Raw genomic sequence first — 17,884 nt, forward strand, 5'->3', positions numbered from 1 at the left:
TCTTGTTATTCTGTATTGGCTCACCAGCTCGAAGTACAGGTGAAATTATGCTGTGGTGCTGCATCTTCCCTTTACACAAGTTCTCCATAACGTTACAAAGGGCCCAGAAACCTGGTATTGTGCTTGTAGCATGCTGGGTTGAAGAGGTAAATTTGTTAAATTTGATAAATGACTGACCTAGAAGAGGTCAAGCGACTTGATATTAAACCTGTAGCATGATTGAAGGGCAAGGTTTGTTCAAAATAATGATCTTTACCTATATTTAAGGTCACAGGGGACATATGTGTTGTAACCAAGAGACCCAGAGACATGATATTAGGCAAGTAGTATGTGGGTAATGAAAGGCTACACAATTTAAATCAATAAACCAAACCTACACTTATATTTGAATAAAATAGTGATCACTGCTTAGTATCTACATATTAAGTGGCCTAGTTTGGTTTGTTTTTGTTTAACGTCCTATTAACAGCCAGGGTCATTAAGGACGTGCCAGGTTTTGGAGGTGGAGGAAAGCCGGAGTACCCGGAGAAAAACCACCGGCCTACAGTCAGTACCTGGCAACTGCCCCACGTAGGTTTCGAACTCGCAACCCAGAGGTGGAGGGCTAGTGATAAAGTGTCGGGACACCTTAACCACTGGGCCACCGCGGCCCCCATTAAGTGGCCTAGCAAGATCATCTTCGAAGTTTCATTGTGCCTCTTGTCTGATGCAAGGTATATTGCTTCTGGATAGCCTTTACAAAGTATAACAATTTGTCCTCTCAATCTCATCTTCTGAGTGTCAAAACAGATCAAATATGGATTTATTTGAATTATGATTTACATTCATTTAAGAAATTCCTCCATTTACTTAAATTTTATGATATAAGATGATACTGTTAAACAGAGGTAAAAACAAAAATTATTTATAAATGATACTTATATTCTTATTGTAACAGGTGTTGCTTTCTCTTTTTCACAGGTCAAGATTTCCCTGGCAATGTTCTCCATTGTGCTCCCTGGGAAATTTGTATACAACGTCATGTACATGTGTTTTTGTTGAATTAATCGTCTAGATTACCTTTAGTTAGTTTCTGTCTGTCTGTTCATCTGTCGGACTATACAGCTATTCATCAAGTGTTTGGCTCACCTGGCCAGAAGGCTGTTGAGCTTATACAGTGTACCATGGCACATCGTCTATCTGTCCATCTGTCAACTTTTCCTTTAAATCCCTACTAGTACTGAATGCCTAAGTGGATTTTAATGAAATTTGGTCTGAAGCATTATTAGGAAAAAGAGATCAAGCATATAAAAATACACAATATTAGATGATGCTGTTAAAGAGAGGTAAAACAAAGGTTATCTATAAATGATACTCATACTAACAGGTTTTGCTTTCTCTTTAACGGAATCAAGTTTGAACCCCATGGAGTTATGGTACTTTGCGCATAAGAAATTCTCCAATTAACTGTTTTCTAGACTTCCACTGCTGCTTACTACATCAATTTGTTACTTGGTATGTGTCTTTATTAAAAAAATTTTTTTATAATTTTTTTTATTTTCCAAAAACACATATATCATTAAGTCAATAATTTTAATATATCACATGCACACTACTGCCATAATCTTTTAACAATTATCCTAACTACTCACACTCATCTTCATCCTCATCATATCATCCTCATCCTTATCATCAACATCACCATCCAATCATTATCATCATCATCAAATCATCATCATCATCATCATCAAATCATCAAATCATCATCATCATCAGCATCAAATCATCATCAGCATCAAATCATCTTCAATAGTCATCATCCTCATCTGCAATAATCCTCCTCGTTCTCACCACCACCATCATCATCAATCCTCATCAAACATCAATCGTCATCATCATCATCCTCATCATTTTCATCATTCAATCACCAGCATCCTCACCATCATCATCATCATCAACATCATCATCATCATAATCATCATCATAATCATCATCATTCAATCATCCTCATCATCATCATCACCATCATCATCCTACTCATCATCATCATCATCATCATTCAATCACCATCATCCTCACCATCATCATCATCAATCAACATGCATCATCATCATCATGATTCACCCTCAGTAAAACTCACAATTTTATCATCTTCAGCAGCAGCAGCAATATTCACATCATAGGTGCAATTCATAATCAATGACATATGTGTAACATAAGTCTTTATTAAATATCATATTGGATTATACATTGAATTATAACCCCATGTCGTTATTCCGTTTTTCGCTAGAGTTATGACCCTTTGCACATAGAACATTTCTTAATTATCTGTTTTCCATACTTTAATTTTCTACCATATGCTACATCAGTTTGTAACTTGGTATAGGGATTTATCATTAGAGATTACAGTTATGAGACAAAACTCTGACCATATTCCACTTTTTTCTGGAGTTACCCTTGGCCCTTTGCACTTATTTGTACATCAATTTGTATCCTGGTATGTTGCTGTGTAATTATGGAATACAGTTTAATTTTTAACTCTGTGTAAATATTCCACTCATTGCTATTGTCATGCTCCTTTGCACATAAGAAATTATAGGTTTTTTTTAGACCATCCTTCATTTACTGATTGCTACATCAATTAGAAACTTCGTATGTGGCTTTTAATTATCATAACTGATTACAAATCAAGCATTAATCTTGTATCACTATTAATATTCAATTTTTTACTGGAGTTATGGCCTTTTGCACATAGGAATTCTCATAATCAAATTGACTGTTTTTCCTATTTCTTTCATTACTGCTTGCCAATTTAATTTTAATCTGCATATATGTTCTGTTGTATAAAGTCAAACAACACTTGCAGTGAAATATCACATTTTATTTACATATTCATTATAAAAATAAGAGTAACAACACCATTCAAATCCAAAAATCAAACTTAACAATGAAAAAATACAGAATGTATAAGGACTGTTCCCACTGGTTCAACATCAAATGTTAAATGTATGTATACACATCTAAATAAACCCCTCTATAAATATACATAAATGTTAAATGTATGTATACATATCTAAATAAACCCCTCTATAAATACACATATAACTTGCACCATTAAAACCAACATTTACAGGAATCCCACTTGTACACTGATAATAAACACCTGGTATGGTATATTGTCAGGTTTTTAACCCTTAACCACTAATCCAGTGAAGTGGCAGTAGTCTTCCACATCATTTCCCCAGAGGTTTCCATGTTCATTTCCTGTACAACTAGAACTGTTGCCAGGATGGCTGACTAATACCCCCGCAATCTGCACGAGTCAATGGTGAATTGGAACTGTTAATTAGAGGCTAACTAAGATAACCCATGCATGCCAATATTTCTGAAATTCAGAATGTCTGAAATATGTGTTGTTCACAATTAAGAGAATTAAGTGACCTGTTGCCATAGCAAGCATCATTTTGAGAAAAAGAAAGTGGCATGCACATCTACACATGTCTTTTATATTTGTGTGAAGTTTCATTGAAATCGGCCCATTGGTTTAGGAGGAGTTGTCTGGACAAAATGTGTCTACAGACAGACGGACGGACCAACAAACGGACGGACAGACAACCTGATTCCAGTATACCCCCCTAACTTCGTTACAACTGTTTGCCGTCTTCAGAATGATCTACTTTCAAATTTCAGACAAATTCCATGTGACTACAAGATGCCTTTATTGTAATTTTGATATCTCACATTATCCCACCTTCAACATTGAATTTAATTATACCCCCGCAACGAAGTTAGGGGGGTATACTGGAATCAGGTTGTCTGTCCGTCCGTCGGTCCGTCCGTCTGTCTGTAGACGCATTTTGTCCGGACAACTCCTCCTAAACCAATAGGCCAATTCCAATGAAACTTCACACAAATATTAATGATCATGTGTGGATGTGCATATAACTTTAAGTTTGTCGGGACAACTCCTCCTAAACCGACGGGCCGATTTCAAAGAAACTTCACACAAATATAGAGGACCATGTGTAGATGTGCATGCCACTTTCTTTTTTCCTCAGAATTATGGTTGCTATGGCAACTGGTCACTATAAACAGGTTTTCCGATAACAACCATAACTTTATGCTTGTCCGGACAATTCCTCCTAAACTGAAGAGCTGATTTCAATGAAACTTCACACAAATATAGAGGACTATGGGTAGATGTGCATGCCACTTTCTTTTTCTCTTATGGTTATGGCAACTGGTCACTATATTACTGGGTTATCTTATTTAGCCTCTAATTAACAGTTCCAATTCACCATTGACTCGGGCAGATTGCGGGGGTATTAGTCAGCCATCCTGGCGACAGTTCTAGTTTCAACAAATATTTGTAGAATCATCCTTCATTATCCCACTCTCAGCCCCATATAACCTCACATCATTGTAGACTCCCAATTCATTATCCCACCCTCAGCCCCATATAACCTCACGTCATTGTAGACTCCCCATTCATTATCCCACCCTCAGCCCCATATAACCACGTCATTGTAGACTCCCCATTCATTACCCCACCCTCAGCCCCATATAACCTCACGTCATTGTAGACTCCCCATTCATTATCCCACCCTCAGCCCCATATAACCTCATGTCATTGTAGACTCCATTCATTATCCCACCCTCAGCCCCATATAACCTCATGTCATTGTAGACTCCATTCATTATCCCACCCTCAGCCCCATATAACCTCATGTCATTGTAGACTCCCCATTCATTATCCCACCCTCAGCCCCATATAACCTCACGTCATTGTAGACTCCCCATTCATTATCCCACCCTCAGCCCCATATAACCTCACGTCATTGTAGACTCCCATTCATTATCCCACCCTCAGCCCCATATAACCATCACGTCATTTGTAGACTCCCCATTCATTATCCCACCCTCAGCCCCATATAACCGTCCAGGTCATTGTAGACTCCCCCATTCATTATCCCACCCTCAGCCCCATATAAACCACCGTCATTGTAGACCTCCCCATTCATTATCCACCTCAGCCCCATATACCCACGTCATTGTAGGCTCCCCATTCATTATCCCACCCTCAGCCCCATATAACCACACGTCATTGTAGACTCCCCATTCATTATCCCACCCTCAGCCCCATATAACCACACGTCATTGTAGACTCCCCATTCATTATCCCACCCTCAGCCCCATATAACCTCACGTCATTGTAGACTCCCCATTCATTATCCCACCCTTCAGCCCCATATAACCTCACGTCATTGTAGACTCCCCATTCATTATCCCACCCTTCAGCCCCATATAACCTCACGTCATTGTAGACTCCCCATTCATTATCCCACCTTCAGCCCCATATAACCTCACGTCATTGTAGACTCCCCATTCATTATCCCACCTTCAGCCCCATATAACCTCACGTCATTGTAGACTCCCCATTCATTATCCCACCTTCAGCCCCATATAACCTCATGTCATTGTAGACTGTATTGTTCTTGATCAGACAACATGATATTGATAGAGATTCTTTGAGCATCCTACAGAAGGTTTTCTGTACATACAATATAGTGTCAGTTACCCACTCGGATTCAGAGTAGATAAATTTCAGCAGGGCTGACAGGAGCTGTATCTTGGATTTCATTTGTTTCCTTAGGATTCCTTGTATTCATTGCCATACCATCAGTGTCCAATACTAAACTGGCATGGCTCTGATTTACTGTAGAGCCTTCCTTTACTAATACAGTTAACAGGCCCTACACACATGTATTAATACTGATCACACTGGAACTGTCAGACGCTGTAGTGATGAACTCTCCCGTTGTGTTTCTGTGTGGTATCAGGTCAAACATTCCTGGTAATGCTATTTCTGAAATGACAAGATTGTATTTAGATTTGCTAGGCCATGCATTGCCACTTTCCTGCATACTTTGTATGTGTAATTCTAAACATTTAAATCTTAGGGTTTTCTAATATAAGCAGCATACATCTATTGTATATAATTAAGTTAATTTTGCAGATATCTTCATTGGACCTTGTTCAGAGATATTACATTCCACACAGCCTTACATCTGTATATTTATATAATACCATTGGGCAGTGAGGTAGCGATCACAGTAAGTCTATATATAATGCTGGTATACAAGATATAAAGATTATTTTTCAAAATTGGTTCCACATAGGGGCATGACCAAAGTCATAATAAGAAATAAAGTTACAATATAATAACAAGAGGCCCATGGGCCCGTAGGGTCATCTGACTCTCCCATACAAACTCAGCAACAAGTATAGAGGTACTGTTGGTCACGGCGGTAAACTTGGACCGACCTAAAAAATAACATCTCGGGTTCATTTTGTGTGAGACTGAGCTGAATCCCTGACCTTTCGGGACAGATGACCTAAAAAACCAAAGTACTGTATCCGATCTCAAATGAACCCCTTTCGTATCGTAGTGTACAAGGCAAATGTTTGTAAAACCTCGATCAGGTTATCATTTACTTTAGAGATTCTGCTTCAAGACAAGCTTTTAGGCTATCTGCTGATGAATACTTCCTTCTGATATTTCCCTGAGTTATGGTAATACTATAATACGATTACTTACCTGTTTTTTCTCTGAGTTATTATACTACAATGATTATTACTTACCTGTGTTTTCTCTGAGTTAAAAGCCAGCCTCTAAGGAATGGGACAATGAGGCTGCCAATTAAAATCTGTGTTGGATGGTACACCAGGAGTGGGATAGTTATCACAGACATGGTCGGGTCACCACTGAAGATTATCTTTATTATAGGGATACCTGTGGACAGAAATCAAAGATTGGTGACCGCTGTCTACACGACATGGTCCAGCGACCATTGTCGACATGACCAAGTGACCACTGTCAACACGACATGGTCCAGCGACCTCTGGCGAAATGACCCAGTGACCGTTTTCAACACGACATGGTCCAACAACCTCTGTCGACATGATCCAGTGACCGCTTTCAACACGGCATGGTCCAGCGACCTCTGTCAACACGACATGGTCAAGTGACCGCTGTCTACACGACATGGTCCAGAGACCTCTGTCGAAATGACCCAGTGACCGCTTTCAACACGACATGGTCCAACAACCTCTGTCGACATGATCCAGTGACCGCTTTCAACACGGCATGGTCCAGCGACCTCTGTCAACATGACATGGTCAAGTGACCGCTGTCTACACGACATGGTCCAGAGACCTCTGTCGAAATGACCCAGTGACCGCTTTCAACACGACATGGTCCAACAACCTCTGTCGACATGATCCAGTGACCGCTTTCAACACGACATGGTCCAGCGACCTCTGTCGAAATGACCCAGTGACCGCTTTCAACACGACATGGTCCAGAGATCTCTGTCGAAATGACCCAGTGACCGCTTTTAACATGACATGGTCCAGCGACCTCTGTCGACATGATCCAGTGACCGCTGTCATCACGGCATGATCCAACGACCCTCTCAACATGACATGATCCAGTGACTGCTGTCACATGACGTGGTCAAGCGACCTCTATCAACATGACATGTTCCAGTGTAAAATGAGACATCTTTGGTGTAAAATGCTAATAGTCAAACACTCTTGAACCAATTACGACAACATTTGATTGACATGAAAGGATAGTAATATAGAGAGGGATGAGAGACATCAAGATATTACAGGTCTGGAGTATATATATATGATAAAGATGTTACTAGTCTGGAGTATATATATGATAAAGATGTTACTAGTCTGGAGTATACATATATGATAAAGATGTTACTAGTCTGGAGTATATATATATGATAAAGATGGTACTAGACTGGAGTACATATATATGATAAAGATGTTACTAGTCTGGAGTATATATATATGATAAAGATGTTACTAGACTGGAGTTTATATATATGATAAAGATGTTACTAGACTGGAGTATATATATATGATAAAGATGTTACTAGATTGGAGTACATATATATGATAAAGATGTTACTAGTCTGGAGTATACATATATGATAAAGATGTAACTAGTCTGGAGTATACATATATGATAAATATGTTACTAGTCTGGAGTATATATATATGATAAAGATGTTACTAGTCTGGAGTATACATATGATAAAGATGTTACTAGTTTGGAGTATATAATAAAGATGTTACTAGTCTGGAGTATATATATATAATAAAGATGTTACTAGTCTGTAGTATATATATATGATAAAGATGTAACTAGTCTGGAGTATATATATATGATAAAGATGTTACTAGTCTGGAGTATACATATATAATAAAGATGTTACTAGTCTGGAGTATATATATATATGATAAAGATGTTACTAGACTGGAGTTTATATATATGATAAAGATGTTACTAGACTGGAGTTTATATATATGATAAAGATGTTACTAGACTGGAGAATATAAATATGATAAAGATGTTACTAGACTGGAGTATATATATATGATAAAGATGTTACTAGTCAGGAGTATATATATATGATAAAGATGTTACTAGTCTGGAGTATACATATATGATAAAGATGTTACTAGTCAGGAGTATATATATATGATAAAGATGTTACTAGACTGGAGTATACATATATGATAAAGATGTTACTAGTCTGGAGTATACATATATGATAAAGATGTTACTAGACTGGAGTATACATATATGATAAAGATGTTACTAGACTGGAGTATACATATATGATAAAGATGTTACTAGTCTGGAGTATACATATATATGATAAAGATGTTACTAGACTGGAGTATACATATATGATAAAGATGTTACTAGACTGGAGTATACATATATGATAAAGATGTTACTAGACTGGAGTACACATATATGATAAAGATGTTACTAGTCTCTAGTATATATATATAATAAAGATGTTACTAGACTGGAGTATATATATATAATAAAGATGTTACTAGACTGGAGTATATATATATGATAAAGATGTTACTAGTCTGGAGTATATATATATGATAAAGATCTTACTGGTCTGGAGTATACATATGTGATAAATATGTTACTAGTCTGGAGTATATATATATGATAAAGATGTTACTAGTCTGGAGTTTACATATATGATAAAGATGTTACTAGTCTGGAGTATATATATGATAAAGATGTTACTAGACTGGAGTATACATATATAATAAAGATGTTACTAGTCTAGAGTATACATATATAATAAAGATGTTACTAGTCTGGAGTACATATATATGATAAAGATGTTACTAGTCTGGAGTACATATATATATATGATAAAGATGTTACTAGACTGGAGTATATATATATATGATAAAGATGTTACTAGTCTGGAGTATACATATATATGATAAAGATGTTACTAGTCTGGAGTACATATATATGATAAAGATGTTACTAGTCTGGAGTACATATATATGATAAAGATGTTACTAGTCTGGAGTATATATATATGATAAAGATGTTACTAGTCTGGAGTATATATATATGATAAAGATGTTACTAGTCTGGAGTATATATATATGATAAAGATGTTACTAGTCTGGAGTACATATATATGATAAAGATGTTACTAGACTGGAGTATATATATATATGATAAAGATGTTACTAGTCTGGAGTATACATATATATGATAAAGATGTTACTGGTCTGGAGTATATATATGATAAATATGTTACTAGTCTGGGGTATATATATATGATAAAGATGTTACTAGTCTGGAGTATATATATGAGAAAGATGTTACTAGTCTGGAGTACATATATATGATAAAGATGTTACTAGTCTGGAGTATATATACATTTATGATAAAGATGTTACTAGACTGGAGTATACATATAAGATAGACAAAGATGCTACTCTATGTTTACAATGGGGCTCTCAATGACTGATGAGCTACATGTGAAGGATACCAGCCTCAGACAGTCATATCATTTAGGGGTATACAATTAAATGTAAACAGGAACCAGGATTCAAACGTAACAGTCGACCGAGTTACTCTGTCCTCTGGCCTGTTACATAGCAAACATATAGACCATTACGTAACATTGCTGCTGACCTAAATTCAAGGCCAAGGTCACAAAATAAAATAAAAAAATAACCATTTGTGTTGAGTAAACACACTGAAGGTACTTACCCAGTGTTAATGACTTGTGTGTGGCACAAAACATGAGGGCAGGGCAGTCCGCTGACTGGAATCCTGTCACCTTCCAGGTGGAGACAGCAAATATAAGTGTCAATAAAATGGACTGAATTATTACAACTGAAAATAAACAGAATTACCATTTTTTATAATGTACCAGTAATACAGGAACTGGTGTGATAATGTACCAGTTATATTTAGAATTTAAACTTAGATATATTTGATACTTACTGAAAAGGATGATGGACATGAGGTTGATGGCGTCTAAGTTGACATCTTGATGAGAAAATGTATCACAGAAGGTTGTGTATATAATAACCAATAGAATTCCACTGGAAAATGAAATAAAAAACACTACAATTAATGAATCAGCAGAACAAACAATATATATTGTAATTTAGGAGTTGGCAAGACAAACAATATATACTGTAATTTAGAAGTCAACACGACAAACAATATGTATTGTAATTTAGGAGTCAACACAACAAACAATATATATTGTAATTTAGGAGTCAACAAAACAATATATATTGTAATTTAGGAGTCAACACAACAAACAATATATATTGTAATTTAGGAGTCGGCATGACAAACAATATATATTGTAATTTAGGAGTCAACACAACAAACAATATGTATTGTAATTTAGGAGTCGGCATGACAAACAATATGTATGTAATTTAGGAGTCAACACAACAAACAATATATATTGTAATTTAGGAGTCTGCACAACCAACAATATATGTATGTAATTTAGGAGTCTGCATGACAAACAATATATATTGTAATTTAGGAGTCAACACAACAAACAATATATATTGTAATTTAGGAGTCGGCATGACAAACAATATATATTGTAATTTAGGAGACGGCATGACAAACAATATATATTGTAATTTAGGAGTCAACACAACAAACAATATATATTGTAATTTAGGAGTCAACACAACAAACAATATATATTGTAAGTTAGGAGGCAGCATGACAAACAATATATATTGTAATTTAGGAGTCGGCATGACAAACAATATATTGTAAGTTAGGAGTCGGCATGACAAACAATATATATCGTAATTTAGGAGTCTACATGACAAACAATATATATTGTAATTTAGGAGTCAACACAACAAACAATATATATTGTAATTTAGGAGTCAACACAACAAACAATATATATTTTGTAATTTAGGAGTCAACACAATAAACAATATATATTGTAATTTAGGAGTCAACACAACAAACAATATGTATTGTAATTTAGGAGTCGGCATGACAAACAATATATATTGTAATTTAGGAGTCAACACAACAAACAATATATATTGTTATTTAGGAGTCAACACAACAAACAATATATATTGTAATTTAGGAGGCAGCATGACAAACAATATATATTGTAATTTAGGAGTCAACACAACAAACAATATGTATTGTAATTTAGGAGTCGGCATGACAAAACAATAGGTATTGTAATTTTTCCTTAGTTAACATCCATACCTTCCTATACTACCAAAGGGTATATGTGTCCTGTCCAACCAGACTCTAACAAAATGCCGTACGACCTGTCCAGTCACAAGTGGTACAACAACTGTCAGACACAACTGGACTATGATTGTTGTGATGGGTACGTCTGCCTGAGATCCCACCTATAATGTATAACACTCCAATACAGGTTTTATTTTCAATAGGTACAATAGAATTTTTATTAGTCTCAGTCATATCATATAGCTTTATCAAAGATCTATAATGTAAAAAGAAAATAAATTTCAAATGCAAGTGAGTTGATAAGAGACACACAGGTGGTATTCTTTTCCCCTAAATATGTAGTTTACTGCCTGAATGACTCTGCCTAGTTTTCTGTCAACTATCTAATGTGTGAACTCCTGGATCTTTTAAATTCTCGTATTCTTAAAATGTACCTGTTTCCATGCAGTCATTGCCAATTTGTATAGTACACGAGTAAATGGTTCACACAGTTCTAGTTCATACAGTGACAGTACTTTACATCTAGTTTGTTTAATTATCATTGATAGATATAATTGTTTTAATGAAAGTATTACTGGAGGTAATTATCTTCTTGCTTATGCAACTGTAATTTAATTTTAAAGATGTCCTTTTCATTAAAATTTTAACAAGATTTTTTTTAACACAAAAAGATGTAAATCTAATTATCAAACATACTAGTAATGGAAGGATTTGTCAAATAAACAAAAAATTACAATAATAAACTCTTATATACAAAGAGATGACAGCAGATTTAAAAAAAAAAAAAGTGTTTATAAAAAGGTCACATAAAAACTAATACAAACATTTCAGCAAGAAACTACCTTTATAATGATAATACTTAGGATTGTCTTACCACTTTCTTCAAACATTGTACAAGACACTGTGTAAGGTAGACAGGTAGTTCACATGTTAAAACTTGGATCAACAGACATCAGTACACAAAACATTGGATAAAAAGTATATGAAATGATACATGTAACTTACCACCATCAATATGAGGGAAGGTGTCATGAAGATACCCTGAAAGCAGAAAGAAGATGGTTGGGTAACTTTTGTTGGTATAACCGATATGCAAATAAGTGGGCTCCTCTGTAGATCAAAATTTTAAAAATGTTCATTTATAAACTTTTCATTAACTGTTAATGTATTGTAATGAAAACATAATGTTTGACAACATTTATCATATACGTTGTACATGTTTCACCCAATAGAGAAAAGATACCTGTAACATTTACAGTACTGGATTTTACGTTAAACCTGAATATAAAAAAATAAAATTTCACATACCAAAAAACTTCCAAACGCAGAGTTAAAAATAGCTGCAGCCTACAAATAGATCATATACATTGTAAGGTAAGATCATAAAGCTATGTGAGATATGAATACAAAATGTTCATCTATATTTATGAATTTGAGACTGCCAATGTGCATTTATTTATGTCTATCAATACTGTATATAATTTATCAATTTTAATTTCTACAGTGCTATATTCCTCATTGTGACATATATATAAATCCTGTACCAAACCTATTTTCACAAAATGGTAATTTTATGTTTGATTTACTAGTGGAACATGGTAGATCAGATATAAACATTGACATATATATAAATCTATATTAGAATAATAGTCATTACAGAAATTCGGTGCCATTATAGTGAAAGCCAAACTGAATAAACCATTTCTAGTACCTCATTTCCTACAGCTGCTTTAGTCAGTATTACAGCTGAGGAGACTGGAGGAGGCATGCAGCCAAGCACTTTCAAACTGAAATGATAATACTAACATAGTAATCATATCCGTCAATATAAACCATAATACTAACATGGTAATCATATCCGTCAAAATAAACCATAATACTAATATGGTAATCATATCAGTCAAAATAAACCATAATACTAACATGGTAATCATATCAGTCAAAATAAACCATAATACTAACATGGTAATCATATCCGTCAAAATAAACCATAATACTAATATGGTAATCATATCAGTCACAATAAACCATAATACTAATATGGTAATCATATCAGTCAAAATAAACCATAATACTAATATGGTAATCATATCAGTCAAAATAAACCATAATACTAACATGGTAATCATATCAGTCAAAATAAACCATAATACTAACATGGTAATCATATCCGTCAAAATAAACCATAATACTAATATGGTAATCATATCAGTCACAATAAACCATAATACTAACATGGTAATCATACCAGTCACAATAAACGATAATACTAATATAGTAATTATATCAGTCAAAATAAACCATAATACTAACATGGTAATCATATCCGTCAAAATAAACCATAATACTAACATGGTAATCATATCCGTCAAAATAAACCATAATACTAATATGGTAATCATATCCGTCAAAATAAACCATAATACTAACATGGTAATCATATCCGTCAAAATAAACCATAATACTAACATGGTAATCATATCCGTCAAAATAAACCATAATACTAACATGGTAATAATATCAGTCACAATAAACCATAATACTAATATGGTAATCATATCAGTCAAAATAAACCATAATACTAACATGGTAATCATATCAATCAAAATAAACCATAATACTAACATGGTAATAATATCAGTCAAAATAAACCATAATACTAACATGGTAATCATATCAATCAAAATAAACCATAATACTAACATGGTAATAATATCGGTCAAAATAAACCATAATACTAATATGGTAATCATATCAGTCAAAATAAACCATAATACTAACATGGTAATCATATCAGTCAAAATAAACCATAATACTAACATGGTAATCATATCAGTCAAAATAAACCATAATACTAACATGGTAATAATATCAGTCACAATAAACCATAATACTAATATGGTAATCATATCAGTCAAAATAAACCATAATACTAACATGGTAATCATATCAATCAAAATAAACCATAATACTAACATGGTAATAATATCAGTCAAAATAAACCATAATACTAACATGGTAATCATATCAGTCAAAATAAACCATAATACTAACATGGTAATAATATCAGTCAAAATAAACCATAATACTAACATGGTAATCATATCAGTCAAAATAAACCATAATACTAATATGGTAATCATATCAGTCAAAATAAACCATAATACTAATATGGTAATCATACCAGTCAAAATAAACCATAATACTAATATGGTAATCATATCGGTCAAAATAAACGATAATACTAATATGGTAATCATATCAGTCACAATAAACCATAATACTAACATGGTAATCATATCAATCAAAATAAACCATAATACTAACATGGTAATAATATCAGTCAAAATAAACCATAATACTAACATGGTAATCATATCCGTCAAAATAAACCATAATACTAACATGGTAATCATATCAGTCAAAATAAACCATAATACTAACATGGTAGTCATACCAGTCAAAATAAACCATAATACTAACATGGTAATCATATCAGTCAAAATAAACCATAATACTAACATGGTAGTCATACCAGTCAAAATAAACCATAATACTAACATGGTAATCATATCAGTCAAAATAAACCATAATACTAACATGGTAATCATATCAGTCAAAATAAACCATAATACTAACATGGTAATCATATCAGTCAAAATAAACCATAATACTAACATGGTAATCATATCAGTCAAAATAAACCATAATACTAATATAGTAATCATATCAGTCAAAATAAACCATAATACTAACATGGTAATCATATCCGTCAAAATAAACCATAATACTAACATGGTAATCATATCAGTCAAAATAAACCATAATACTAACATGGTAATCATATCCGTCAAAATAAACCATAATACTAACATGGTAATCATATCAGTCAAAATAAACCATAATACTAACATGGTAATCATATCAGTCACAATAAACCATAATACTAACATGGTAATCATATCAGTCAAAATAAACCATAATACTAACATGGTAATCATATCCGTCAAAATAAACCATAATACTAACATGGTAATCATATCAGTCAAAATAAACCATAATACTAACATGGTAATCATATCAGTCAAAATAAACCATAATACTAACATGGTAATCATATCAGTCAAAATAAACCATAATACTAATATATTAATCATATCAGTCAAAATAAACGATAATACTAACATGGTAATCATATCGGTCAAAACAAATATTTAAACCCTGAACTCTGTAAATTAGGTATAATTCATACACTGCTGATTCATTTATTTTATCTAAACTTTTGAAACTTTGTGGATGTAGTCATCTCAGACAGAATTCTGTCGGGACTATTAACAGTTTTAATCCAAACTTCTCAAAACACATGTACACTAAAGTAACTTAATGTTTTAATATGCTACTATTCTCCTCATTTTATTAAAAGTGTTTGGTGCAGAATGGGAATTAGGCTGATTGTAGTCCTATGCTATAAAACTTTGAAGGTTCATATTGTGATTTTTAAAATCTATTATCAGATATTTACATTTTTGTTATTAGATTACCTTTGGGATACGACAAATAATGTAAATATCCTATTATTATTATTATGATAATAAACGGGGGAAAAAAATAATACAAACTTTCAGTCTGATATCATAGGACAAATGGGATTGGGGAGTCAGGGTATTAGTCAGCCATTCTCGCGACAGTTCTTGTTTATATATTTATATTTTATAATCATAATAACGTCTATTTTATTTTACAAGTAATATACACAACAGTTGTACAGAACTATAAAGTATTTACTACATTATATTCAGTAGTTAAGCTCCAGAGAGGGTGAGGTTCTCTCATGTTTTTATGTGGTGACACATGTATTGCACTGTAGAAGACACTACCAGGTAAAATTACAACTATAGCTAGGTTTTAGGAGTTATCTACCCTTACCCTTCTATCAGGTGTCTGTCAAACGGGCCTGGTGATAGTAATATGGCCATAGTCTGCATCAACAGTGGAAATATAATGAATGTGAAGCCTTGTATGAATATATGAATCTTCACTTGGAAAATTGCCTTGGTGAACTCCTGAGGTAAAACAAATCACAAAAAATCAAATGTCAATAAAACCATAAAAGCTAGTATAAAAACATATACAATTCAATTAATCATTTAATGACTTTTATACTTGAATATATACAAGATCTTTATTTATCTTCTTTTTAATCAAACGATACAAAAAATTGCACTATGAATGACAGAATGTTATTTATTTACCTGAATTTTTTTGTTTAGAAATATGACAACTTCAAAGTCAAATTTGGAAAATATTGAAAATGTGTTTACAAGTCATGATTTATTCTTGTTCCTAAATGTGATAAACCATTTTATTCAGTTGTGTCAGGTTTTAGCAAAAAGGATCATGTTCTCATTTATTTTGGGGTAGTCTTTAATTACAAACAGAATATTATATATAACAGACATATTCTAAATAAAATAGTGATAGAAGAATATTAAAGAGACATGATCAAATTTTAACCACATGATATTGTTTCTTTATAAAATATTGAGGTTGAAACCATGGGTTGGATCAGTAATGTACTCTCCTTAAGTTTATGTTACATCATCATATTGAAATGCCTCCTTAAGCAAGAATTAAGGCTGTGTTGTTGATATATATATATATATATATAACCATCATATTGCTATGCCTGTTCACATTGAGAAAACAAATGTGACTTAAATACTTAATTCCTTACCTCTGTTTTCAATGACAAGCCACTATTGAAGAAAATTATGAACACGGCGAAGTACTTTACTGTAATCTCAGGTTTGAGAATACCTGTGCAAGGGAAATAATAAAACAAATTTTGTCAAGTGATATATATTCCAATAATTATAATAATCAGTCAAATACTGAAATTTTAATTAAGATCACTTGCTAAAGTAAGCCTAGTTGTAAATTTAAGAAATGCTATACGCTATGGACGATTACATAATGTAGAACTTAACATAAGGCAATTATGTAGCTATACTGTCAGTCAATTGGAAAATTACGTGAAATAAAAAAAAAACGAACCCCCTTTTGAACCAATGCCTGGCTCAAATTTGGCAAGTATGATAACAAGAACAATTCCTATTATAAACCAGTTGCTTCTTAAAATGTTAAGGATTGCCATCGTATCACCGTTTTGAAACAGTTAGGTGATACCACGTTGGCGGAAGTGCCTAACAACACCTTTTTCGTCTCGTTGCGCGTGAGGCGTATGTTTTCAACTTACTCACCAAAAAGAACTAACTCTGTCTAAAT

General features: G+C 33.4%; 1 protein-coding gene across 3 annotated transcripts; it reads right to left on the reverse strand.

The window, feature by feature from the left end:
* Positions 1–5,222: 5,222 nt before the first annotated feature.
* LOC117328678 (sodium/bile acid cotransporter 7-B-like) lies at positions 5,223–17,802 on the reverse strand. 3 transcript variants are annotated; one of them, XR_004532998.1, is made up of 12 exons: positions 17,654–17,802; positions 17,334–17,416; positions 16,526–16,662; positions 13,311–13,386; positions 12,908–12,946; positions 12,605–12,640; positions 11,612–11,760; positions 10,346–10,446; positions 10,109–10,234; positions 6,622–6,772; positions 5,448–5,845; positions 5,223–5,394 (listed from the first exon to the last, which is right to left on the reverse strand). XR_004532998.1 is itself a non-coding variant. In XM_033886128.1 (11 exons), exons 1-11 carry the CDS (start codon positions 17,751–17,753, stop codon positions 5,821–5,823), a joined length of 1,023 nt encoding a protein of 340 aa, XP_033742019.1. In that variant the 5' UTR covers positions 17,754–17,802; the 3' UTR covers positions 5,223–5,820. The 3 variants fall into 3 exon arrangements, 2 of the variants coding, with proteins under 2 accessions (XP_033742019.1, XP_033742020.1); XM_033886128.1 differs by having other exon boundaries at positions 5,223–5,845; XM_033886129.1 differs by lacking the exons at positions 5,223–5,394; positions 5,448–5,845 and having other exon boundaries at positions 6,628–6,772; positions 10,109–10,178.
* Between the last annotated feature and the right edge of the window lie 82 nt (positions 17,803–17,884).

This window comes from Pecten maximus, chromosome 6 (genome assembly GCF_902652985.1).
Source record: "Pecten maximus chromosome 6, xPecMax1.1, whole genome shotgun sequence".
NCBI classification, from domain to species: domain Eukaryota; kingdom Metazoa; phylum Mollusca; class Bivalvia; order Pectinida; family Pectinidae; genus Pecten; species Pecten maximus.

What these genes read in the sequence shown, in the direction of transcription:
- LOC117328678 (XM_033886128.1), bottom strand. Translation starts at nt 17,753, where the DNA reads ATGGCAATCCTTAACATTTTAAGAAGCAACTGGTTTATAATAGGAATT. An exon ending in CTTCCCTCATATTGATGGTG is followed by an intron (nt 11,761 to 12,604) that starts GTAAGTTACATG and finishes TATACATTATAG; the next exon opens with GTGGGATCTCAGGCAGACGT. An exon ending in CCCTTTGGTAGTATAGGAAG is followed by an intron (nt 10,447 to 11,611) that starts GTATGGATGTTA and finishes TTCATTTTCCAG; the next exon opens with TGGAATTCTATTGGTTATTA.